This window comes from Heloderma suspectum, chromosome 2, assembly GCF_057233095.1.
Source record: "Heloderma suspectum isolate Gila_16-S chromosome 2, 16-S_ref, whole genome shotgun sequence".
Lineage (NCBI taxonomy): Eukaryota > Metazoa > Chordata > Lepidosauria > Squamata > Helodermatidae > Heloderma > Heloderma suspectum.
Genome location: NC_139459.1, coordinates 216,345,552 through 216,372,573, shown reverse-complemented (window position 1 = coordinate 216,372,573; position 27,022 = coordinate 216,345,552). Strand labels below are relative to the sequence as shown.

The 27,022-nt window shown below is 41.5% G+C and overlaps 2 protein-coding genes across 15 annotated transcripts in view; one reads left to right on the top strand and one right to left on the bottom strand.

Moving 5' to 3' along the window:
- MBTD1 (mbt domain containing 1) overlaps positions 1 to 9,584 on the bottom strand; it is a 66,955-nt gene extending 57,371 nt beyond the window's left edge. For 4 of the 11 annotated variants that reach the window (XM_084837881.1, XM_084837885.1, XM_084837888.1 and 1 more), the window contains exons 1-2: positions 5,290 to 5,450; positions 1,153 to 1,354 (exon numbers count right to left, since the gene is read on the bottom strand). In XM_084837881.1, coding sequence (XP_084694007.1) covers positions 1,153 to 1,354; positions 5,290 to 5,358 — 271 coding nt within the window. In that variant the 5' untranslated portion in view covers positions 5,359 to 5,450. Of the gene's footprint in view, positions 1 to 1,152; positions 1,355 to 5,289; positions 5,451 to 9,325 lie in introns of those variants that run through there. The other 7 variants (XM_084837887.1, XM_084837891.1, XM_084837886.1 and 4 more) reach the window with 5 other exon arrangements.
- A 77-nt stretch (positions 9,585 to 9,661) lies between these two features.
- UTP18 (UTP18 small subunit processome component) lies at positions 9,662 to 26,924 on the top strand. 4 transcript variants are annotated; one of them, XM_084837894.1, is made up of 15 exons: positions 9,662 to 9,830; positions 10,686 to 10,960; positions 12,685 to 12,818; positions 13,612 to 13,707; positions 14,446 to 14,525; positions 14,808 to 14,899; positions 15,712 to 15,837; positions 16,310 to 16,484; positions 17,303 to 17,403; positions 17,975 to 18,065; positions 18,778 to 18,901; positions 20,115 to 20,289; positions 21,847 to 21,989; positions 22,598 to 22,642; positions 24,330 to 26,921. In XM_084837894.1, exons 2-14 carry the CDS (start codon positions 10,913 to 10,915, stop codon positions 22,620 to 22,622), a joined length of 1,410 nt encoding a protein of 469 aa, XP_084694020.1. In that variant the 5' UTR covers positions 9,662 to 9,830; positions 10,686 to 10,912; the 3' UTR covers positions 22,623 to 22,642; positions 24,330 to 26,921. The 4 variants fall into 4 exon arrangements, with proteins under 4 accessions (XP_084694020.1, XP_084694022.1, XP_084694021.1 ...); XM_084837896.1 differs by having other exon boundaries at positions 9,675 to 9,816; XM_084837895.1 differs by lacking the exon at positions 9,662 to 9,830 and adding an exon at positions 10,333 to 10,612.
- Positions 26,925 to 27,022: the final 98 nt, after the last annotated feature.

Here is a 27,022-nt window from a genome sequence, read left to right as displayed (position 1 = left end):
GTATATCACACTGTAATATGCATGTAACAAAAGCTAGTTCAAGAGCTGAAAGTACACTTTCATATAGTTTTTCATAGTGTGGATTCATATTGCATAAGTAACACTGTACTTTCCAAACAGCTGTCAATTACTACACTTCATCTAGAGTATCCATGTCCTGCTCCTACTTAAACAGAAAGCTATTACTTTTTTTAATAGTGGCATTTCTTCCACTAGCAGCCCTACCTGTGGGAAGTAAGCATAGCCTTAGGTTTTATAGCACATGAAAGTTGTTTCTTGGCATTATAGTTTTCTTACGTGAAGTAGTAAGCAGTAATAGGATTCAGTTGGTATGTTAACGTGTGAAATGTTGTAATCTAGTAAAACCTTTCAACATACTTCAATTATATTAGCAGCTTAAAATTTAGACTCAATAAATAAAATAACTCCCCTTGTCCCAGATCTTGCTTTGCTACTCTTATCTTGCCTCCTTCCTTCCAAATTGGGATAAGAGCCAGCTGCATATCTATTGTGCATGCATATACACATATAGAGAAAATCTGGATCATGGTTGGGGAAGATTATAGCAGAAATGGTGTATAGCAGAAATGGTGTATCCATCTTGTGAGTTGCTTGGTAGCAGTAAATGTGTCCCCTGCCAATAACTCTATATTTTCAAGTGCATTCAACTTCCCCTCTCCTGAAGTTAACTTTGACTCAACAGAACTCCTCAAAAATTGTGCTCAAGTACATACACTTGTTTATTATGTAAAAACAAATGCATTAAATGCACACTACAGTAGGACTTGTGCACATTGTTGTTGCTGATGAGAAGTATTTTGGCTGCAGTTTACTGGCAACAAGAAACATTCCAAGACAGCAGCTTTGTCTTCCCCAGAAAAGACACACACACACACACACCCCAGCATCACCCTTTAGATTCTGACTCAAACATCTAACACCAAGTAGGAAGTAACAACCCAGAGGCATAGAATTAAGAGTGAGCCATTCAACTGAACATCCCATTTAAAAATCTATTAAGGGTGCAATCCGGTGCATGTTTAGACAGAAAAAGCCCTACAATTCCCAGCATTGGAATATGCATTGCTGGGAGTTGTAGGACTTTTTCTGTCTAAACATGCATAGGATTGCGCCCTAAGTTTTTGGACTTACCCATGCCAGACTTGCCATCTGGATATGTGTAGACCTGTCCATTGTTCTTGATAATTGGGAGACTTGAGGGTAATGGTGCAACTTCCTCTTCACTCTCATCAGAGCTGGAACTAGTACTGGTATCCTCACTGCAGCTATCATAACCATCAAACATCCCGAATGAGTCGCGTCTCTTCCTTTCTGACCGTGAAGGATGTTCAGTCTAAAAAGAAAACCAAAGATACTGTAACCTCTGCATATTAAAATCTGAAAGACATTTCAGCATTTTAACAAGTTTCTATTAAGTCTGCATGCAGTGCACTCTTGCAACAATATTACGCATAAGGTAAAAAATTATGCTCAGTATCTTTTTTCTAAAAGTACCAGTATTAAAAGACATTCCTAATTTTCTTGCATTGTGGAACTCATGGGAATACATAGGGTTCTTTTACATACAGGTATCACAGGCTCATGAGTTTCACAAGGAATCAATGGTATGTTACTAGCTTTTCTCCAAAATTTGAAAGTCCTGAAGTGATGGGTGTAATTAGCCTATTAAATATGCAAAAGTCCTCAAGGGTCTTTGCCGAGTCCATGGATAGATTTATTACCGGTTGGTGCACCTGACACCATCTGAAAACTGTTTATCCATTTTGGCTAACTAGAAGGCACCAGATATTGGGTTGGATCCAGATTTACGTGAGTGCAATGGGGCTGGCAAAAGCAGAATTCCCCCCGCCCCCGCAGCACCCCCTCCAGCCACCCTAAAATGCTACACAGGAGGGTTGGGGAATTCTGCTGAATGGGGTAAGCTGTGGTACAGAGGGGCTGAGGGAGAAAGGGGATCCCCAAAATTTCAGGCAGAGGCATAAGTGGAAGGTGCTTCTTGATTATTCAGGATCCCCTTTCCCTCTCACCCCTCCTGCCTACCCCATTCAGCAAGATTCTTCAAGCCTCTGGTTAGCATTTTCAGGGGGCTGGAGGGGCTGCTGCAGGGGGGAAAAGCACTTTCATTTCAAGAGATTTCACATCCCATGGAATACAGACCACATTTGAATTAACAGGATAGAAATCAGCATGTAACAACCCAGGGCTGAGGGTTTGTTGTTTTTTTTAGCAAAAGACTCATTACCCTACCGTTTGTTTCAAGTCGATTCAGAAAACAGTAGAACTTCCCTGTTACTGACTAGAATTGAGATATCCTCAATTCATACCAGAGCTAGAGAAAAAACAGATCCAAGATTTTCTCACTGCTGCTCTTTACAACCTCAAGGGTCCCCTTTTGTCAGCTACTAAGTACAGCCAGCCCCTCATATATTTCGCTTTCACTTATTCTTGATGTTTGATCTATTAATGTGGTTAATGATTTGCCATAGGAACACTTCCATGGCAACGAACAGAAGCAGAATGAAACACGCAAGCATCACAAACTTAAAATTTTTGTATGAATGCCTGCAATGTGCAGTTGGACAAGTCATGCTACCACATGCAATCTCAGAATGCCATTACTAAAGAAATGCCCCTTCCAGACCATGCCACACACTTTATATATCAAAATAACACCCTTCCGGAGCATGCCACATACTTTATATATCAAACCAGCACACAACAAAAGTGTCTCAAATAATTAAGCATAGTGACAGGTATTTACTGTTTTACAGATAGGGAAAATGGACTGGGAAGACACCAACTGGGTTCACGCAAGACAACAACCCATCATGGGTTGTTGGGTGAAACAAGCCACGGTGGGTTGCTGTATCGTCTGAACCTGGACTGCTTCCCACAGAGTGGCTTGGTTTTTGCCAACAAGCCACACTGACAACCCATGGCTTGTTTAGCCCAGGATGGGTTGGTGTGTCATCCAAACCCAGCAGAGCCAATCCATTGTGGGTTGCGGGTATTGGGCAGTAAGCACAAGCAGGAAAAAAAAACCCCTGCCACTCTTCCAGAGCAATGCCACTGTGACAGTGCCTCCAATGGCCAAAGGGCATTTTGGAGGGGCTGTGACTCGTTCACCATCACCTTTTTTACATTTTTTTGGCCCCAGAGATTTGCACAAATGGAACCAGAATTTTTATTTTTACAGCCCCAGGAATTTGTGCAAATGTCTTTTTTTTATTTTGTCTGCTTTTCGCAGTTGTGCAAGTGCACACCTGCAGCTGTCAAAAATATATATAACCTTGCCTTGTCTATTGCCTTGTATGTTTCAGCTGTCAAAGGGAATTAACTGCAGTATGAAACATACAAAGTAATTGACAAGAGGAGAGTTCATATAGGCTGATTTGACAGCTGTTGACAGTCACCCGTGATGCAAAGGGGTCAAGATCCCCCACTTAGCAAGGTGATCCCCTGGGGGGTTTAAGTGTTGAGCTGATACCTTGGGGTGCCCTGCTTCCATTCCACACTTGCCTGAGTCTCCAGCAAGCCCTTTTAAGGGAGATCTATGCTACCCCTTTTTTGCAGCTCCCACTGCAGTAACCGGAGCTGCAAAGAGGTGGGGGAACATAGATCCCCCTAAAAGGACCTGGTGGAGAGTTGGGCAAGTGCTAAGGGGGCAATCTGGTCCCCTTTTCCCAACCTGTCAACATCTGTCAGTGGCCCATAAATATATTCAAACATCCATTTAAGGGGCTCATTGTTGCTCCTGAAACTGCTATAAGATGGATTCTTGCAATACCCTATAGGTTTGTTCCCAATGGAGTAGTGCAGAACCACTGTAAAAACTCCGGAGTTCCAAGCCACTGAGCAGGATTTGATGGTCCAACATATCGTTGATCCAAACAAAAGACTTGGGGTGCAATCCTATCCAGATAGGCAGCCGCCTCCAAACTCGGAGGTGACCACCTATCCAAAGCAGGGCAGGAGAAGCACAGAGGAAATCATTCCCTCCACACTCCTCCTGCCCTGCATTTTTGGCTAGACAGACGATTGTGGCTGTCTAGCCATGAGAGGACAGAGCGGGGGAAGAGGCTGCTGTACAACACATTAGAGGGGTCATACAGACATTTCTACCCTCCCCGCCCCAGAACGCCCCCAGTCACACCTCTTTTCAGGCGCTCTGTGCTCCTCTTGCCAGCGCAGAGAATGGAACTGTTCCATGTTGCCTCCAAGGCAGCGCAGAAGGGTGGGGAGGTCGGTTCTCCGGGAACCAATCTCAGAGTGCAGGCTCCAAGGATGGTTCCCAGATAACGCAATATCCTATGGCCATCTAGCTGCTGTCTAGTGGCCATAGGATTGCTCCCTCCACTACTCTTTTGTTTTACTCCGTTTTTTTCTACCTGAGAAATCCTTGTGTTGTGTACTCAGCATGGCAAAGGAAGGTGAGATTCTCTTTATATCTGTCTTCCCTGAAGGGAGGAACTGGACAAACCAGTTCAGTGGAGATTCCTCATAGGACATCTATGAGCGGGTGGAGAAAACTATGAGGCAGGGGATAAAACTGCAGTGTTGATGTTGAGTCCTAGTCTTCCTATCTTGGATCATCATGGGATATAGACCAAGGCAACAACCAAGGAAGACCCCAGATATCCAGAAGCTGGTATAAAGGTCAAGTACATCAAGTGGTAGCCTAGAAGTTACATTAATTCTTCCGAAGTGTATTTGTCCTACAACTCTTTACCCACTTACCACAATAGACTATTTTGGTTCACTATAATTTAGCTTGAAAGGCTGATAGTTAAGGGTGAGGATCTTTGGTAGTCTTTTCAGTGTTTGAGCTCCCATTATCTACAGAGGTGGTGCTCTCTTTTTTTTACATTTGATTTTTTGGTTTGGGTTTTTACAAAATCAGAACAAAGGGATACAACAACAAAAAGCCCAGAACTAACAACTAAAGCAATGCCATGAACTAAATAACTGACCATTAGGATGACCAAGTGCTTCAAGAAAACATTTTGGAACTTTTTTGGAAAATGGACAGAGCACACTGCCTTTTGAAAGAGACGTATAATGATATATATGCATTTGATGTATTCAGAACTGCTCAGCTATGTCAACAGATGTTGTCCATGAACAACCGCCACTACTAACAGGTTAGACAAATCCCTTAAAAAAATCCTCTGAAGGTATAGCAGGAGTAATATTGCTGCTTGTAGGAATTTCAGCTGCCACTCAAAACACACAATATCAAACACACACAATCTTAGAGATGGAACTAACCTGAAAGATATAATTACCAGCTTGTACTAAAGAAGATCTGGCATCTAGGACACTCCTAACCCAGGCCATACCTTTCAGAGGTAATGGAACAAGATGCAGGATGCCAGCGCTGCTTCTATGAAAAGGAATACTATAACAAACAAATCAATAAAACATCTCCTTATATATTTTACGTCAGGCAACATTTCTGTCCTCAGTATTATATGAATTAGGAGACTTCTATTATATATCCCCTGCCCATTACTAAGAGGAAAAGATAGGGATTGCAAGAACCAAAGTGTGGTCCAGTCATGCAGACACCTAATGCCCACAGTATGTACTACTGGGATGATAGTGGGACTTGTGGAAACTGTACACCTCATATAAGCAACCTGCACGTGGCCCTAAGATGACTAAAGTTGGCCTGCAGTTTGCTCCCCCCGACACACAAGAGGCCTCCCAAAATCTACTCCGGAGGCTCCCCAAACTCTCCAGAGCAGATTTTGAGGGTGAGTAGGAGGCTGCAGGAGGCCGTTCTAGTGATGAAAACCATTCCATCAGCAGGATGACCTAATTGGATCCCACCCAATTACCTTACATCTGTTAGCTGGAATCATGAATTTGAGTAATTAAGGTGCCACATGACTTGGTTTTTCTGTGACAGACAGAGCAATCCTAAGTGGGGTCAGGAGTGCAATGAGGTAGATGTACCACCTCATCCACAACCCTCCTGGGTTGTGTCGGTCAGAGTAGAAGGTGAGGGCACTGCTTTTTCCTTCTCCTTTTGCCACAATTTTTTAAACAATTTCCATTCCACAGTTTATAAAACAGGAGGGAATTTTTCTATACCACCTCCAGGCTTGCATAGGTTGCGGAGTGGGGGAGAAATGGAGCAACTTTGGAGCCAGTGGATCCAAAGCTGGCTCTGACCTGGTATACTCATGGAATTTGAGCTTTGTGCTTTTTACCATTGGTGGAAAAAGCTATGTGCGGTTGCAGCAGGGGGCCCTGACATAGCAGCGGGCCCCTCCACCAGACACTAACCCTCTCCAACAAGTAACATTTGGGGTTAGGACTTCAATGTAATACAACTACCACTCCAGAATTTGTCACTTAAGTACACACTGCATCAATTATCCACTTTAAAAAAAGTATGGTGACCACAAGCTAGCTTTTTTTTCCTCTCTCTTTAACGAATTTGAAAGTTCCAGGAATCTAGCATGTACTCAGACAGAAGAGCATGATGGGTATTGCACACTCTGGTTCCCAAGAGCAAATAAACCCTCATTCCAAGGCACTTGCAATCTGAAGTTCAACAAGCAAGTTAGAGATTACAAGAGGAATGTAAGTTTTAAGTATTAGCATTCAATTCTATAGGTATGTGCAACTGTGACACATAAAATAGCTTGCTTCAATGTAGCAACACCTCATCCATTCAGATTCACTGCCTTTCAATTGCAACCTGAGTATACAAGGTTGATGTAGTGCCAAACATTATTCACATAATGTTGCAGCAAAAGATGCCTTCATATTGACCAAAAATCTTCTGGGATGCCATATAAGCAAGCAATTTCCACCTGTGTTTCTCTTGCACCTCTTTCTGCCCAGTTCATGTCATATACCGGCTTCGCGCAATAACTCTAGGCCACAATTGTCAATGACTGTTTTGACATAACTAGCATCAATATATGACCCAGAGCAACAATGTTAGCACTAGCAGCTATCTTTGGTCTTCTTCCTACATACTTATTTGCCAATGCAGCAGGTTTCAAGACTGGCCCATGAGACTAACAGCATATTCTATTGTGTATTACCTTACTACTTTCATCACTATTTAACATTTAACAGTGCATTAGATCAAAAGACATGGCGCAGTTGGCTTATGATATACATTGTCAGCTATTTTCAGAACAGCTGTCTTCAGTGAACCCTCTCCAGATCAGCACATATGCTGAGGAACCCCTGCATATCTGTCAAAGAACTCAAGTATACTGCACATGTTTCTGGGGCTATCCTAGATAGAAAATGTAGTTTGTGCAGGGCACTAGCCAGGTCTTTTGGGCCTAAACACTGCCTCAGATCAAATGATAATACAATGCAAAAAACATACACAATCCTCTCCTGTTGCTATTCATTGCAGGAGAAGTCAGTAAGCTGTCTTTCAGGAAGACTTGATTACTATTACTGGTCTTCTCACTGAAGAAGATATCTCAAGACCAAAGTGATACACATTACATGTTCTCAGACACATGCCACACATAACAGGCAGAATGGGAAATGGGCAAATTAATGGGGCAGGACTGAGACCGTGAAGCAAATGAGAGTTTACTGTTAAGACTCCATCACTCTCAGGTACATGCATACTGACCAATGAGGGAAGAAAGGCACAGATAGGGCAAAGACATAAACATCATTTCAGACTATAAGAGTACAATCCTATGGATCTTTAGCCAGAAGAAGTCCTACAACTTCTAGCATAGAGTACTGGGAGTTGTATGGCTTTTTTCTGTCTGAACATGCATAGGATTGCACCCTAAAGGAGACTATGCATAATGGAAAAGGAAAGCTACTGGAGAGAAGTAATGAAAGATGCTGCAGTATCAGCAGCATCCAAAGCTACATCATCTCAAATAAGAGTTTGGGGTTTTTTGAGGCCACACACATTTAAGTGGGGCCCAAGCCTTACATATGATAAAAGAACATCTGTGTTGTCATTGCTTAGCAACACTCATTAGTAACGGTACATTTAAAAAAGTGAATGAGACCATACACTGAATTAAGCACTAGAATGTCACTAGCAAATAAAGCACAGGAATGTCAATATATTCAGTGCATTTTAGATTCCTCTTACCATTAAAAAATTATATCTTTCATAATTGATGCAATGAAGCTGGCTTGTTGCCAGCCTACCATGTATCGTAATTTGACAGTTTCTCTTTCAATACCTCTTTTTCACATTAGTTTTTAAAGTGTTTCTTGTGAAAGGGGAAAGCTATTCAGGGTGTTTTAAAATGAATCCAGGCATACATGAAACATAAGCTAAGTCTGAATCATTCTTTTTCTGCTCCAGCATGTTCTTATGCAACAAAGCTGTTGCAGAAGCCTCTAACTTAGTGCAATTGTTGGAAAAGGAAAGATCAGAAGGATCACAGGAAGAGAAGAAAAAAGTAGAAAGGCTGAGCAAGAGTGGACCTTCTTTACTTATTAGGCACCTGAGATACTAGGTTTCCCCTTCTCCTAATGAAGAGACTGTGAAATCTACTTCTATATAAAACATTTGCAAACCTAAACCTTTCCTCTATGTCCTTCAAGCACCACTTCCTGCAGTCTTACAAAGCGGACAAATGAAGTGCACTGCAAGAAAATCTTTACTAGCTATATTTGTTGAGTGCTCCTCTGCACGTTTCCCTGCAAAGCATATGTTTATTCAAGATGTTATGCAAGGCTGAGCAGCACAAATCTCACAGTATTCCTCCTCACACACTGATTTTGGACAATAAACTAGAGGCAAAGCAGGAGTAGCACTACCACCTCTCGCAAAAGAAAGCATGAGGGACCCGATTTCTCTCTACAATATACACGGTATGAGAGACAGGCACCAGAATCCGGAAAGGAGACTGGAAGCAAGAGATAGGCATCGCACACACAAAGCAAGTTAACTTTTTCTCAAGCGCCTGCCACTTTTCACAGGCTGCCCGGGGGTGGGGGCAGAGAAAAAGAAAGAGGGAGACGGGGGGGGAGGCAGCTGTGCATGGGAGGTTCTTCATCACGGGCCGTCTCACCTTCTCCCTGGCCATAGCTCCCTTTTGAGCCTGCCTTCCCGGGCTGGCTCAGGCTAGCACCGCTGCCAGTTCCCCAGCCACTCTACACACAGGACGGCGCTCAGCTCCAACACAGCTCTGCCTTCGCTCTGTCTTCTCTCCCCCACAGCCCCCGCCGCTGAAACGGTGGGGCCCCTGCTGCAGCCTCCCAGAGCAGCAAGCCTGGCCAGGCTTCTCCCCCACGCCGCACCCTCCCGCTCCGCTGCCTCCCCGTGGGGTTGCTCTGCTCTACTCACCAGGTCCTTTGTGTTTTCCATCAGGCCCTCATGGGCAGGGGATGCCTCCTACGGCCACAGCCGCCGCCGCTCTCCTCCCCCCTCCCACCCCCCCACTCCCTCGGCTCAGCCCCCTCTCCCCGGACTCTCCCCCCTCCCCTTTCTGAGGGGAAGGGCCAGGTTGGAGGAGGAAGAAAGTTCAGCCTCTCACTTTAACGAGGGGAGAGAGAGAGAAAAGACATTCAACTCCGAGCCTCAGAATATCAACAACATTAGCATAACCGCAATGCGCACGCGCAGAACGGCCCCAACCCACGGCGCGTTTTGATTGGCTCCTTCGCTGTTTGGCTCGTCCTCGCTCGCCGTACGGGGCGAACGGCCTGAACCAGAACGCGGAAGAGGGTGCGGGAGCTGGCGACTGGCTCGAGGGCGGTTGGAGCCCCGGGGTTAAAACGGTCGCCTCGATTGGCTCGATATTTCAGACAGTCCTCGTTAGCTGGCAATCAACTGAGGTGGCTGTGAGGAGGTGTTAACTGTTTTTGTGTGTGTTTTTTAACGGTTTTCATCCCCACCACTGTAGGAGCAGTGGAACAGCCCACCCAGAGAGCGGTTCTTATGAGGAAAAATAAGCGGAGGGAGGAAATCAATTGAAAAATTGGGGTCATGTGAAAGAGAGACGGAGCTGGATGAGTCACGTAGGGGTGCTTCTCAAGGGAAATGGAGCAGGGGCGTAGAGATAGAGAAAAAGCAAGAGTTACGCAGAGCGGACCCTTCTGGTCTCCATTTGATCGCAACCATGTGCGGGGCAGGAGCCGAATGCAGAAGAGCTGGTCTACACCCACATCTCTGTGGTGCTCTGCTCTGTTTCTTGACAGCGCAGCAGTGTCCTTGCCGTTTCTTGGAGTCAGTGACTCGCGGGTGGGAGCAGGCGTCTCGCGTGCGCCCCAGCCGCTCTCTGTCACCGAATGTACGGGAGGGTTCCGGTCATGTGGAGGGAGATGGGCGGGGCGGCGCTCTGTTTCCGCTTTGGGACCCGAGGGCGGAGAGAATATGGAGGCCGAGGCTGGCGTTCGGCGTGACACGCCGTTGGGGCGAAAGCGGCCTCGGGCGGGAAAGGGGTGGTGTGAGGAGCCCGCGGGCCAAGACGACCGCGGAGCCGCCGCGGAGAAGGAGAAGGTCCGGCGGGCTGAGCACTTGGCTCTTCTGGCGGAGAAGCCGGCGGCCGAGCGTGGCCTGGAGGAGCTTGTCTTTGGGGACGTAGACGAAGGAGAGGACTTGTTGCGGCGTTTGCAAGGCTCATCTGCGCAGGTACTGGGTAGGAGCCGCTTTTGCCTACGCCCGGGTGGGCTGAGGACTAAATAGCACAATTCCTTTTTCCCAGGACCCAGTAGATACGATTCTTCCTGCCGTCCTCCTCTTCGACGGGGTTTCTCTGTTTCTGTTTGCTGCTGCATGGCAAACAGGCATTCAACAGATGAATCTTTTCTGGATATGGAGACGCAGTGGTGGAGAATGTTTCACCAGAGTTAGGGAACTTCTGCCTGTCACGCAGACCAGAAGCTTTGGTCCGTTTAAAGAAAATGACCCTAATAAATGGTTCAGTAACAAATGTTCGGAAGAAATGGGTGCAGCTGTTGCGGCAGTACTAGAAAACAGGTAAAGGTGACCTTATTCACTGTTTCTTTTTGCTCAGTTATGGTGGATTCAAACAGTCAGACCGGGGATGTTGGGTTATATCTACTGTTAGTCCTACTTACAGTACACCCATTGAAATGAATGGTCTTAAGCTGGACTAGCTTAACTGGATGCGACCCATTGTTTTTTGGTATGGTGACTCTATGAATACCCTGATGTGCACATATAAGTGGTAAGATAACCACTCATGATATTCTGCCTCATCCAATTTGAAAGGATTCCAGGAGGTGGTGAGATGAGGTTTCAATACTTTAATGTGTGAGCACAGTCATATGAACAACCACAATACAAAAGTGGGGAAGGAGAATAATTCTGATCACTTTATGGTGGGTTCAGTACCTCAAATCACCTAAACATTTTGCAAATGCAATGAACCACAATAGTCATGAACATGGTCACCTGTTTGATTTGGGGAAGTGAGGAAGCATTATTCAGGAAGAGGCACGATCTATACTGGGGCCTGTTGCAGTCTGTTACCAGGTTGTGGGATGCGGTGTTCCAAAAGCAATATTAACTTTTTAGGGTGGAGCAATGCTAATCACTTAAACCGAGTTTTCATTTGTATTACATGTAGAAAAATATGAGCAGTAGTCCATGTTGCATGATTTATGTAGAACTGAAAGCTGAGATTTGTCTTGAGGAGCAGCACCTCCTCTCTAGAGATGCCAAATATTAGGGGTGGAACTACATTCTTGTACATTTTGGAGTTGCCTCTCAGTTCTGCATCAAATAGCAGCAGCCTCCAGTCCTGTGAGGATCTTAGCATCTGTTTTGTATTAGGCTAATCGTTTGCACATAAGGGCTGCATTGTATACAATAACATCCTGATGGATAATGCCTTCTTCTAAAAGTTGTTGGATAGGCTGGATGTTAGACTAGATATGCTGTTATCTTTGGTCTCATTATTGGGATTCTCTTATTTTAAAGTAATAACCATGGAGACCTCAGTCCCAGTTGGGACTGTAGGGAAGGGTTTAATAACTCATCCAACAGCTTGCTATTACATTCAAAAAAGAAAAGGAGAATCCACTCATAGGATTGAAAGCCATGGTTAATGACTCTTAAGTTTCAATAACAGTGTAGTTATTCCCATCGTTGCAGAAGATGTGCAAAATTTAACATTAACAATCCCAGGAGAAAATGGAATTCACACTGCAGTAGGAATGATAAAAAATAAATGCTGGTTTTTGCACGGCTGTCAGGGCAGGCTAAGGCCCTACCTCAAATGATGAACTGGGCATTGCTAAATTTATTGCCCCTTAAATCTGCCCCTTCCTATCGCCAAACCAGAGGGGAGGATTCCTGTTCCTTCTCAGCTACTAATGAAGAGGGTTAGGCTTCATTAGCACAGTAGTAGGGCAGATGGCAGCTGCACTGGTTACCAGATGCCATCTGCTTCGGTAAGAAGCACCTACACTCCTTTCTTCATCCACCATGGTGGCCAAATCAAAGGCTTGTGGTTGCAAGTGAAAGGAACTGTTCTGTCCCATGTGGGTTGGGATAGGGAGAACTGTTTCTGGTTTTAGGTGCCAGCAAGGCTGAGGCTGGACCTGTCAATTTTCTGGTCTTTCATATTTTCTGATAAATGTTTGGGAAATAATGGTGAAATTTTAGGGAACAGTTAAACCTTCTTAGTTCTGATCTGCCTTTTGTTAACTAAGTTTTTTTTTTTTTTTTAAATTAAGGCAAGTGATGTCGTCAGTGGGGATCTTCTTGAAGGAGAGTCTGGTGACTCAGAAGCAGAGAATGAAACAGAAGACAACTTTCTTTCATCTAAAAAGCCAGTGTGGGTGGATGAAGATGATGAAACTGAGGAAATGTAAGCAATACATAGTAAATTGACTTGTGGATCAAAGGGAGTAAGTAAGGCTGCATTTGTAAGCAAGTTGCATTGAACTCTGTTAGACTTGTCTCCCAGTTAGCATGTTTAGGATTGGGGTGTAAAGGTCATCTAGCCATCATCTTAACCCTTACTAGTTTCTGAATGAAGTCATTAACTTGCATGTTTTCTTCACGTTTCAAAAAATGATTGTCTGACTGACCTCTTGAGAAGTTTGGAACTACTGAGGCCTTGTTGCTGATAACATTAAATTTTGTGTGTGACTGAGTAGAAACATAGACAGCTGCTTAGGAGATACTGATTTAGTTATAACATTTGTATCCTACCTTTCCTCTAATAAGTTCAAAATGGCTTATGGGGTCTTTCCTATTCCTTTTATCCTCACAACAATCCTATGAGGTAAGTTAGGCTGAGAGTGAGTGACTGGCCCAAAGTCACCTGGTGACCTTCATGGCTGAGTGGTGATTTGAACATGTGTCTCACTGTCTTACTTAGTCCACTACTCGAACCATAATGCTACACTGACTCTAGTATATAATCTAGTATAGCCTTCCCCAACTTGCTGGCTGGAGGTGCTGGTGGTTGTAAATCCAATATATCTAAAGGGCACCAAATTGGGGAAACCTGAGCTAGTATGTGGCACAACATGGCTTGCAGGCCACTGCATCGTAAAACCTAAGCTACCTACTTGACTAAACATGTAAAATGATCTTGGTTAAATGAATGCTTTTAAAGAACTGTGCAAATTTAGCATATGGCTCTGTTCTTCTAGAATTGACATGACCCATCGATATCGAAAAAACATGATAAAATGTGATGCAGAAAGGAAGCTTACAAAAGAAAAACTTCAAAGAAGACTTCAGGAACAGTAAGTTTAGTAGTAACATATGAACAGGCAGGTACAGTATTTGGGGAAGTTTCTTTTAAAGATTATTTATTTGAGTTATGGCATCACATACATCCTTAAATGCAAAAACTATTTGTACACCTTGCTCACTTCTGAAGTGGCCTTCCTATGTGTCACAACAGACAACTGCAAATCATTTTGCACTTTTGAAGACTTCTGCATATTATGGCATACGTAGTAACACAGAAACAACACAAAGTTATTTCTGTATGCTGCCACAAAGTTCTACTTCCTAATGTGGAGAAAATAAATTTAAGAGAAAGAGTTTCAGAAACAAGCAGGAGGGGACAGCACATGCTGAAATGATTAGAGTGCACTTTAAAAACATTTCAGTATGATTGTTCAGAATGAAAGGCTTGAGAGTGTGATGAGGTGGGGAAAATGCTGTTAACTCCATGGTCCTTCATTTAAGTAGTTGGCCTCTGCTCTTGCATCACAAGGCGGCTGTATGTGTGACTAGAAAGAATCAGGGGACATGGAATGGATGAGCAAGCCAGCCTGCCTTCCCTCTGCCTAGACATCTTGCCCTGTATTCCTCTCCAACAACTGTTTAATGCTCACCCCTCTTCTTCCCATCCTTCAGCTTTGATTGGCATATGCTATTTATATAAGTTTTCTGATGAGTTTTTGATTTACCTGTATTTATAAGGCTGTAGTATCTTAAGTAATAATTGTAGAAAAAGTACCAATTGTTCCTAGATTTCAGAGTGCAATGGGAGCAACCCCTTCTTGGGCACAGAGGGACATGAAGAAGAAAGTAAGAAAAAGAAAAAATGAAGGTAAACAAGGGGCTTTCTATATTGTGAATTGGAGCAGAGAAAATAATTAACATGTAATCCTGTGTTCTCTTATTATGATGGAGAAAGTCTCAGTGGGACTTAACTTCTGAGTAAACATACCTAAGAGCAGGGAATCAAAAGTGGAATGTGCTGAATACGGTCCTGACTTCTTTCCATATACTGTGTTTCATTTTAAGTTGACACTTCACATAAATATGGCTGTGCATATTTCTAAGCACAGATAAAATAATGTAATATTTAAAAATACTTATTTTTTTTAAGATGACAGTGAGGATGAAGGTGATGATGATCTGTTACGCAAGACAGGCAATTTTGTGACCATGTCAGAGTCTCTACCAAGAGGCATTTTACAGGTAAAAAATCCTACTCAGTTTTCATGCACATAATGTGTTCTCATTACTGTTAGTGGCAAACTTACATATGGGAAATTATTGGCTTTGGGGCAGCTAACTTAAATTTGAGAAAAATGACTGCTTTCATAAGGAAAGGCTCCATGTAACACAGTTGAGAGCACATTCATCACTTGAATATGTTGTTAACAACGTCATCTTAAGTCTGATGAAATAGTTACGTGGCGCTTCCACAGTAAAAAAAAAAAAATCATCTGGAAATAGAAATTCAGCAACTACTACACAACTATTTTCTTACGTTGTCATGTTGAACATTGATAGTCTTCCATAGAAGGTCTTCCATGCAGCTAAGAGTTATTGCCTGAGCTTGCTTCTTTTCCCCCTTCCCATTCCCTTTTCCTCCTGTGTCATGTCTTTTAGTCTAAAAGCCTGAAGGCAGGGACTGTCTTATTCATCTTGTAAGCTGCTTTGGGAGCCAGGATGGGGGGGCTGAAGAGTGGGATAAAAATTCCTTAAATAAAATTTCTACTCAGAGCTTGAATTATAGGTTTTAGGTTCTTGAGGCGTTTAATCCGTGAATATCTATTCCTGTGCGTTAGGATCAGTAATATATTCTACAAACTAGGAAATGGGAGAACTGCCTAGAGTATTGTATGCTTCTATTTTTTAAGTATCATCACCTGAATTAGTAGCAACTTCTTTGGATTATATTCCAGTAATCCACACTTAGTTCTTAGATTATGCATTTCTATACATTCTGTTTTGTAGAGATAGCACAGTTCTACAATGACCATGTATATTCTTCTGCCTTTTAGATGAAAAACTGCTTGCATGCTAATAATGAACGTCAGTCAGATGCAAAACTGACAACTGTACAATTCCATCCTTCTGCTCAAGTTGTTATGACAGCTGGGCTTGATCGCTCTGTTTCACTGTTCCAGGTGAGAAACAATTCAGTTATGTAGGATGTAATAGTTTCTGCTTTGCTTTTCTCCTTGCATATTATTATTGGAACTGGTTGGCAGGGACATACTTTGCTGACACCTATGAGTATGAGATGAAAGCAGCATGCGATACATAAAACTAAGGACTAATGGTGATCAAAAGCACATGCAAGCAAGCAGGGCTTCCACACTGTTTGCAAAGAAGTAGAAAGAGTGCCTTATTCTTTTTAAGCTCCATCTGCAGTAGCAGGTGATAATAGTCCCACACATGTTCAGGGCTCTGGTTTGCAGTCATTAGTTTGGGGAGGGATATGTGAGGTATGTACATGTATTGCAAGGCTTAGGGTTTTTTTAACCAGATATTTTAATTCAGGAAAAGCTGGTAATAGATATTTATTATTTGTATTTATAAATCTTCCTAAATATGCTCATGCTATCATCATTCACCCTAGTATTTTTCTCTTTAAAGGTGGATGGTATCACTAATCCAAAGATACAGAGTATTCATTTGGAAAGCTTCCCGGTCTTTAAGGCACGTTTTAGTGCAGATGGAGAGCAGGTTATAGCCACTAGCATTCGCAATAAGCTGTTCTATATATATGACATGATGGGTGGAAAGATTATTCCTGTAAACCATATCAGAGGTGAGGTTTGAACTGCTTTTTACATTTTTGTATACGTTCCATTTTAAGCAGCTCATAGTGTAGTCTGTCAATAAGGCTCAAGATCATAATTTTTTCAGAACTAAACAGAAAAGACTTGGGAAATATTTTGTATTATCCTTATCACCACACATCTGCTTTTACTGAATGAATAACTAGATCAGTTAAATGTTTGCTGTAAATCAGACAGGCTGTGGGAATAGCAGAAGCAGTTCCTGTACCCTATTTCTAGCAAGTAGCTTTCGTGGTAGGAGGGGATCAGGAAGTAGAGGTGTATGTAATAGGAATATATCCACCTTACCTGATGCTTGGGAGTACATTGTTGAAATGGCTACCAGGCTAATCTGTTGACTAGGGCTGCACATATATGTTCCTCCATATCTTTGGAGCTATGGCATCCATATAGAAAAGAATGAAGGCATACACATTCAAAGATTAAACCATTTATTATCCTCTTCAACAGTTAAAAAAATACAGCCTGTTAAATTACCCCATGAAATATCTTCAGAGTCCCCGTGAAATCTTTCCAATTTTTAAAAGCACTCTTGTAAGCAATAAACAAGCTTAACCCATAACTTTTCTTTTAATATAAAATCAAAGGTTGTTTTATCAGTATGACCAACAAATTACTTGTCATACCTTATGCTCCAGTCGTATTCATGGTAAGCCCTATTGAATTCACGGGGGCTTATTTCAGAGTAGACAGGCATAGGATTGTTCTGTTAGACTAAGTGTCAGCTTTGGAAATTAACTCTTATGTATACTGGAGCTATACATCACATCTTTGCTTTGAACTTAAGGTTTAGAAGAGAAGTTTGTCAGAAAATTTGAAGTTTCTCCAGATGGGATGTTCCTGCTTTTTAATGGGATGTCAGGCTACCTGCATTTGATAACAATGAAGGTAAAATGTCTGTTTAAATGTTTGGAAAGAAACAGACAGCAATGCAATTTTACTGGCAAGCTATTGCATTTCTCATATGAACTTTAGTTGATATTAACACTCTAAAATGTGATACATTTTAAAATTAATAAAATGGACAGTTCTTTGGGTTGATCTGTAGATTTCTTGATTATGACTTTGTTAAATCCAAATAGCTACTACTGATAACCATTTGGTTTATCAACTTTTTGAGTTTTGTGTTGTAAAAGTCTTCATTGAACAAATCATTAAATAAATGAATAAACCAGTAATATGGTAGAGATTACAGAAGAAAGGAAGCCAAAAGAGGGAAGGCACTAATAACAGAGTGAAGGGGGGGAACCAAGTTCAGTAGAGAACACAGTGGTGTACTTTATAAGTGTCCTTGAAGTGTATTTTGAGACACTGGGCCAATAAAATATTTATTTTTATGCACTGTGAAGTGCCCCCCCCCCCCCATTGCAGAAGGGCATACCTCTTTAGTGAGATCAGGTTGTTTTGCTTCACTATCTTATGTATAATTGTGTTGATAAGCATTATGTGTCTATCTTAGACAAAAGAGTTTGTTGGAAGCATGAAAATAAATGGGAGGGCTGTTGCATCATCTTTCTCTCCAGACGGCAGCAAAATCTACACACATTCTGGTAAGGCTTTTGCACTTGATATGCAGAATGGTTGTTTGCAGGTGTTCATCATTTAGAAAAAGGACTTAGGGTGCGATCCTATGGCTGCTAGTCAGGGACTAGAAGGAGCAGTGAAAACAGGGCATTCCTGGGGGCAGGACAGGGTGGGGAGGGCGGAAGTACTGTTCTGACGCTTCCTATGCGTCGTCTGCCCCCTGCTCCAACTTCCTGTGGCTAGACAGCTGAAATTGGCTGTCTAGCCATGAATGCAGGGTGACTGAAGTGCGGAGGGGCCGATCCCCCCGCACTTCTGCTGCCCTGCATTAGATAGGCTGCCTATCCTGATAGGACTGCATCCTCTATTTGATGTCTATTGCTGCTGTTGTTGCTATAGCATAGGCTCCTGTTTTACTTAAACAGCACCCATGGTGGCATACATTAAAATGTAAAGCAGTACAGTAACATTACAACCCAGTACAAACTCCCCCAAAGTGAAATAGCAGTGCCTTTGACCCTTTGCATCATAGTTTACCTGATCGTACCTGTTAATAAAATTCCAACAGGAGAATAGTTAGGATTTAAAACCTTACTTAAGGTAGTAGAGCGGGATATTTTTTGTTGTGTTGTCAGAGTGTTCATAGGTTTAGGAGACTTTTCTAAATCCAGCATTTTGATGTCTAAATGGTAGGTACATATATTGCTTTTGCTAACATCTTCCTTATATGTCTGTCAGCTGAGGGTGAAGTCTTCATATGGGATGTGAAAAGTAGGCGGTGTCTGAACAAGTTTACTGATGAAGGTTGTCTTCGAGGTACATCTATCGCACTCTCCAAAAACAGCCAATATGTGGCATGTGGGTAAGTGAAAGCATAGCCAGTATTTGAGCCATATTTGCACCAACTGTCAGAAAAACTTCCCGATCTGCCTGGTAAACAAGTTGCAAATGCTTATTTCGGGTTCCAGGCTTTATAAAAGGTCCTAACGACATCTTATTTATAACTGCAAATAATTGGTGGTTGATACTCAGACGGCTGCCATGATTTCAAGACTGACTAGTTGAATATTGGGCATCCCTTTGTGTATACATTCTGTAGAGCTGCCTTGTGGCCATCCCTGGTTAAGTCCATTCGTAATAAAAATGGAACTTACTGAGCTGTAGTGGGAGGCAGTTGCTGCTCCTAATGTATCTTGTGATATGCATACTAGAAAGATGCACCTAGAAAGAACATCTTTCCTTCCATATCTGTCCACCTGTAGCATAAAGGCTTAATTGGAACTGGAGCTCAATCCCAGAATCTGTCCTCAAAAATGTGATTGCAATTGGAACATTTGAAGTAAGAGAATGTGTTTCCCTCACCATGAAGTAACCATACTCATCCCCCAGGACATTACTTCCAAGTTGTCATGAACCCCATAATTTCTCCCTTTAGAAATTAAAGGCTAGTTAATGTGATGGTGCAACACAGGTGAATACAGGGGCTGATTGTTGCAGAATGTAGAAATGATATATACAGGAACATTTTTGTAAAGTAAGTTAGGCTGCAATCCTATACACACGTACCTGAGAGTAAGCCCCATTGAACTCTGATGACTTCTAAGTAGACATGTATAAGATTGTGCTGTTAATAACTCACTTTAGAGTATTGATACCAGTTCTAGATGGTGTGTTATTGGCCATATCTGGACTTACTTTCAAATGCCCTACTGTTTGGTTAGATGTAATTATAAAATGGATAGAACAAAAATAATTTTTAATTTGCGATACATTCCTTTTTGGCAGTTCTCTAAAGTGTTTTTCTGAAAAAACACATATAAAATATTTTGCAGCCACCATTCATCATATGAAAGCCATTTGTTGTGTACTTCTAGGACTGTAAAGTTTATACAACTAAAACTTACATTTGTTGCTTTAATAAAACTTTCCTAGAGTTACACGCAAAGGTTGCCTTGGTATATGTCAAAGGAAATAACCCTCAGTAATTGTGGATAAACATTTGATTTTGTATATAAATTGCTGGCTTGCTTCCACTACGCTTTAAGCTTTTTATAGGCTACTGTTATTCTTTCTAGGTCCAGTTCTGGAGTTGTGAATGTATACGCCCATGGTGATTGTCTCAAAGAAACTAGTCCTAAACCTCTTAAGGCTATAATGAACTTGGTCACAGCTGCTACATCATTATCTTTCAATCCCACCAGTGAAATACTGGCAATGGCATCTAATAGAGTTGATGATGCAGTGAAGCTGGTAAGATTTTTTTTAGTAAGAAAGTGTTCAGAGTAGGCTTAATTTAAGTGACTGGTTCTTAATAAAATATTTAAATCCATTTGGACAGAAAACATGGTGTTGCATATATGGCCTTTTTTAAAGATAGGAATTTCAAGTGCTTGCATATCTGGCCTCAAAATTTTGTTTGCAACCCTAAAATCTCAGAAAGGCCTTTTTACTTTCTCCTGAATAAAACTTTAGCTGTACCAGATTTTAACTACACTATAACAAGGGACCTGTAGTCAAAGATATGGCTGGCTTTTCAAGTCAGAAAATTCAGTAATCAGATCCCTTGGCTCCCTGATCCACATTTACATTGCTGTCCCCACCCTTCAAAGCTCTCTTGCTTGTTGTCAGCTCTTCGTAATCCCACCTCAAAGTTTTCCTCCAGCCTCCTGGCCTTGGCCTCCTGTGCCTTCAGAGCACCCCTGCTTCTATCCAATTCCCCTGCCCCTATTTCAGCAAATAGCATGCAGTTCCTCTTACAAATAGATACCTGTCTGAAGTTTTTCCTCCTGCCCATGCTGATCATTTTCCCTTAGAAAAGTTTTAACGTTTGTTAATATTCTAGTGCTGACCCTTTCATCCTGAGCACTTAACATATTTGAATATTCCGTAACCTCCTAGCTACTTCAGTAATTACGTTGTGTGTCTAATGCAGGCCAGAGACAAATTCTTGCCTCTTGCATATATGCTAGCTGTATGCGTGTTGATAGAGAGGATGTCTTGAGTTGGCGTAACACTTTTTGGAAGTGACCAAGAATAAATATCACAACCACAGATATCAAAATTCCTTTTCGTATTGTTTAGGTGGTAATTTCTTATCTGAAAGACTCTGTAAGGAGAAACTTTTTCACCCTAAATATCACAAGCTGATCATAGACATTTTTGTAAGACATGCCTTTTTCCTTTCCTGATTCTAGCTTATAACATATATAATAGACATCTTCACAGACTGCTTTTGAAACTTGAGGTTGGATCCAGAATATACTTCCCACAAATGGAAGGGGCCCTTCCATCCATGGAAGGCTTCTGATCCAGTGGAGGAATCTCCCTGGTGAAATGGGCAAGGAGGCAATTTTTTTTAACTTCCCCCTCCCCCTGCAGTCCCCCTGTACCCCCTGACAATTTGTTCCATAGGGTTGATGGATCCTCTGGAACAGTGATGGAGATAGCACCAGGGGATCCAAGGTCAAATCACCTTTCTTCTCTCCCCTTTCCACCAGCGGGAACATTCTGAGCACAACCTGGTTTAGGAGACGCTACTGCTGGTGGAACACTCTAAGTCCAACCTCTAGGGTGTTTCAAAAGCTTGTAATGCCATATGGGCAGCTGCAGGTGGGAGGTTGGAAAGCCCTGCTGGGCCTGCATGAAACTTTGCTTAAGAAGCTCTCCAGATTAGGATCATAGGAAATGGTAGAGACTGATACGTTTTAAGGTTTTTTTTTTTACACGTATGACATTTAATTGTGCTCTCACTTCCACCCTCTCCACACCTCCATTTATTTCACTTCTTTATCCCATTCTTCGGAACAGGTCCACCTTCCTTCGCTTACTGTATTCTCAAATTTTCCTGTATTCAGAAGAAAGCTCATATACTTGGCTAACTCCATGGATTTCTCTCCAAGAAGTGGATATTTTTCCATAGCAAATAGCAAAGGCAAAGCGTTATTGTATAGGTATGTATTAAATCATACTATTGAAATTGTGATGGTATTTTTAACTCATAGTTGCCTGCAAACTTGTAGCATGCTACTGTCATTGCTTTTGATACCTAATCATAATAAAACAGATTTTATCATGTTTTGGGGGTGTAAGGAGGAGAAATCAATGTATTTCCAAGCACTGGATATGCTTTAGCCAACATTAAGCACTTCAAGTAATTTACTTAATGGAAGAGCTAAGTATGTGCTTAAATCTCTCCTATTTATATGAATGATACAGGCTGAGTACAGCCAGTTAGGCACAATGTGTTTCAGTCCACCTAGCACTGCATAGGATTGCAGCTTTAAAACATTTTAACTCTGGCTGGATTTCACCTGTTGAGTTTATTTAAGAAATGCTTACAATTTCCACATGTTATCTGAAGACTTGCACATTTTTCTTGCTTTCCTTTTAATGTTTAAAATAATACATTTCTAGATGAAAATGTTCCAAGTTTTTTCATAAAATAGTTTAGGATTAGCATGATATACCTTAAAAGAACTAGAACAGACTTGGTTTGTAACATTGTAGAGTGGGAATAGCTCTGAAGCTCTTGCATATTAACTCCGTTTTAACTTTGCAGGTTGAAACACTACTCAGACTTCTAAACCGATTACTTTAGAGTGAGGTAATTATCAACTGAAGCAGAAGCACTACTGAGGAATTGCTGGCTACATCACTTAAACGTTTTTCTTGTCACAAGAATGGAGGCATTTCTATCAGTTAATTGGATTAAAAACAATGAGTTTTTAATCTTTGATGAAGTTAGGAGGCCCATGAACAGTATGTCCCCTCATCTTGAACAGGAGACTAAAGAGCAAAATACTGATATAGTTGGCAGAGGCACCCAAGCAAGTCATATGTATTGTAGAAATATTAGTTTTTGAATTGTGTTATAAGTAGAGAGTATTCAGCTGTATCTTCTGTTAATACAAGATTAATCTTGTTTTACCATGTAACCATCATCTTCTCCACTTTAACTGAGCCAAATTAGAGCCGGTGTGTTGTATCCAGTCAGTGTCCCTCCACTGACAGTCTTCCATCAGCATAGCAAGGGTGCATGTCAACAATTCTCCCTCCCCTTGTGCCCCCTCAAATCTGCTCCAGTGGGTTGGAGAACCCTTTTGGAGCATCCTGGAAGGTAGCATGACAATTTCCTCCCCATCCTCTTATGGTGACAAAATTCTCTGCTGGATTAAAGAGCCTTCCATCAGCGGAAGGGCATTGATTGGATACAACCAATTATCAGTCTACCCTCATTTCCATCAGCTTCATGAGTATGGGATCAAGGCTTTTAATTTTGAGTTTTATCAGTGTACAGGTACTTCACCTGCTAAACCAGGGGTGGGTGACTTCGGGGTGTGTGGATGTGGCACCAAATTTCAGCAACAAACTGGATTTTTTTTCTTGCTGCTGCACAGCGGGGGCCACAGAAGAGGACAAGGGGGCTGCGTGCAGGCTGCGCATTACCCACCCCTGTGCTAAAGTTTAAAACTACTGCATATTCCTGTGAAGTTTTTCAAAGTCTATCTCTGATGTGGATTGACTTAAGCTTAAACTTCAGAAAAGGAAATTTGGTCACACAAAGGTGTGTCTAAGGTTTAAGCTGCAAAATCCTATGCACGCTTGGGAGAAAGCCCCATTGGACTTGATGGAATGTACTTCTGAGTATACATGCATAGGACTGTATTGCACAAAGCAGCTAAAATATGCAGTTTATCTTGATTCAAATGGGTTTGTAACTTTTGTAGAAAAGTTGAAATAGGAAATTTAAATCTGACTTGCTTTTGGCAGACATTACTGATAATTGCTTAAGGGCTCAGTCCAGTGGGTATACCCATCAGCCTCTGAACTCGGAGGTTAACGGGCATCCTATGCAGGGCAGGAGGAGCATGGAGATCATCACCTCTGTGGTCATCTTGCCTTGCATTTTCGCTGCACAGGTGATTTCAGCTGGCTAGCTGGGGGCTCTGTGGAGAGGGAAGGATGGCCGGAGAATACTTCGTAAGCCAGCTGCCCCAGTATCCTCTCCCTATCCTTTTGCTCCTCTCCAAGCTCACATTTGCAAGCTTGCTCATAGAGGCTCGCATTGGCTGTGAGGTGGGAGGAGCTCAGACTCCTAGGTCCAAGGTCAGAGCCTCAGATCCAGGAATCTGAAATAACCTATGCCCCCCACTCCCACAGACTTTGTCTAGGGGCCATATGATTGCTCCCTAAATGCTTTGCTAATATATCATTGTTCATAAACTTAAGCAACAAAAAGCTTTTAAAAATACAAATTTGCTGACTTGCTGTTCTTACTTTTCTCTCTACAGATGGTGTAACCTGTGGTTTAAGAATGTGGATTTTTTGTGCATTGACTTAATGTTTTTATATGTATGTACATGAGACTCAATACATAGCATTTTTGGTAACTTACAGAAACTTGTTTCCAATATTTTTCCATTATATCACCAATGTATTTAAAAATACTTTACAGGGCTGGTCCATTCATACAGAAAAACCATGTGGGGCAATGTTCTAAGATACACTAAAACCTCAGGAAAAGGGGAGATATAAATAAAATAATACTACAGGGTGGGCTTGGTGGCAGTTTTTTGTCATGCTACTTCTCTGTGCAGAGGTTTTCCCCCTGTGGAGCCTTCAAACTTGTAACACCCCCCCACACACACACACAGCCTGAAGTGGTTGATTCTCAGTAGAACTTAGCTAAATGTGTTTAAATGGTGGGTAAACATGACATTTCTCTTAGACACACAATACTAGAGCTTCACATTTCTACTAATGTTTATTAGCAATCAGTCTAGGACAGGCATAAGGAAAGTACCATTTCACAGGGCATCCTGGAAGTACTGTTGGGCACTAACTTAGATACCTGGATTAGACACATTCATGAAGAAGAGGTTTAATAATAGCGGTTATGCATGGTAGCCAAAGAAATGTCTACATTTACAGGCAGCACACCTCTGAGTACCAGATATGGAGGTCAAATAACATGGAATGGCATCAGTGCTTGAAACTGAATGCAGGAATAGAGAACTTTTGGTCTGATCCAGTAATACGTTTTGGTTAGGCTACTTGCTCTCCCTCATGGGATACAGAGTGTATTTCCCATATACTGAGAATTCCATCAATCCATGGTGATATTTTGTATAAAGTGGACCGTGAAAGGCATTGCATGTATTTATTTTCAAGCCAATCTCTCATGCTCAATAACTGGTATAATACTGGCCTCAAGTGGTCACTGGTGGATACTTGCTTAAGGCTCAATCCTAGGTATGTTTAAACAAAGTCCTACAACTTTCAGCATTCCCCGGTCAGCATGTTTCTGTCTAAACATGCATAGGATTGCACCTTTGAAGCATTAATAAAAACAACTTGTTTTTCAAGTGCTGGTTTATATCAAATAGACAAACATTCCCAGCACTGGTGGACTTCCTGATAGAATTAAAAACCAATCACTATACAACTATAGCTCATAATTCTCCAACAATATCCTAGAGGGTGCACCTTAACTAGAGGATGCAGAGATTTCAAACAGTGAATCTCAGTGAAAACAGTTTGAGATACTTTTGCCTTGTATTGTACAACCTCATCAGGGTGGTTTACAATAAGACAGTGTAGGAGAAAGCCATCCTTTAGATGTCCATATCCCAGGCCATTTAGGGCTTTGAAGGCTAAAACCAGCAATTTTCAGACCCACTGATAAAGTATTTTTTCCGAATGTTTTACTTGTAAAGTATGAATGTATTTTCTCACATACTTTAAAAAGCAGGACAAAAAACTAAAATAGGATCTGTGGGATCAACACAGTACTGGGATAAAAGAATAAGCATCTGCTTTTTATATATTTAAGTGCCAACCAAGGTCAAACACCCACAATTCTAACTTTACACGATATTTACACTGGCTTGGATTGAGAATCATAACTTCAATCATTTACTCAAAGTATGACTAAAGTCCCATTGATTTCAGTGGTCTACTTAAAAGTATGACTAAGTTTTGATCCAACCCACTCTCTATCCTTTCTAAAGAGAACTTAACTTCATAGTTCATAACTTTATCTTGTCTTGAAAGAAATGCTGTGTGTCAGCTTCCACAAAGGAAAAAATAAAACTTTGCTACTCAGTGTTATACCCAATACTCTATGTTGGCTTGGTCATCTAATTTTTATATTAAATAAGAATATTTATCTGGGAGAGGCTAGTTTTAGATACTAACAGGAAAGTATCTTGGGGGTGGGGGGAAACCAGAATACAAGTCTCAAAATACCTTCCTCCAGGCCACTGAAATAAAGCATTTCAAAATACATGGTACAAAACTATCCATAAACTCAAATTATGTGTTTGTGTATATATATCTATAATATAAAAATAAGATTACAAATTGCAGTCAAATCAATAACAAAATGTGCCAAGTGAAAATGGCTTTTTGCTATTAGTTAAACCACAGAACACCCACATCTAATATATATTTATTGGGTTAGACCCAGATGTAGCCATGTTTAGAGTAGACCCATTGAAATCAATGGGACTTAGGATAGGCATGCCTCTCTTGAGCCACATTGATTTTAATGGGTCTGCTCTGAACATGGCTACATCTGGATCCAGCCCATTATATACTGTAAAGTTCCAAGTAAAAAAAAAGTGTAATAAAAATATATATATAACGATTTTTTGTAGGACCTAGACCATTATGGGTATGAACCTCTGTGATCATCACAGTCTAAAAGGAAATACAGCTAGTAAGAAAGCTATCATTATTTAGCATTTTCTTAGTATATTTTTATATCAAGATAAATGAGAATCTCAGTGTAAAGTTTTCTTTGTACTTTGTGAAATGCACTCTCCTTATAGCAACTCTATGTGAGGGAAGTGGCCAGATGGCAAGTATTAAACTAATAACAGAGTAAAGTTCAGTTGCATTATTTTACAACAAAATCCTCTTACTGGATTTAACTATATCTTTGCAAACTGGTCCAAATAAGTAGGTCTTACGACACTGCTCT

Bases quoted from the DNA above. Each gene is read 5' to 3' on its own strand.
- UTP18 (XM_084837893.1), top strand. From the start codon at position 10,355: ATGGAGGCCGAGGCTGGCGTTCGGCGTGACACGCCGTTGGGGCGAAAG. The intron at 16,485-17,302 runs GTGAGGTTTGAA...TTTGAACTTAAG, and splicing joins TCCTGTAAACCATATCAGAG to GTTTAGAAGAGAAGTTTGTC. The intron at 18,902-20,114 runs GTAAGTGAAAGC...TATTCTTTCTAG, and splicing joins AGCCAATATGTGGCATGTGG to GTCCAGTTCTGGAGTTGTGA.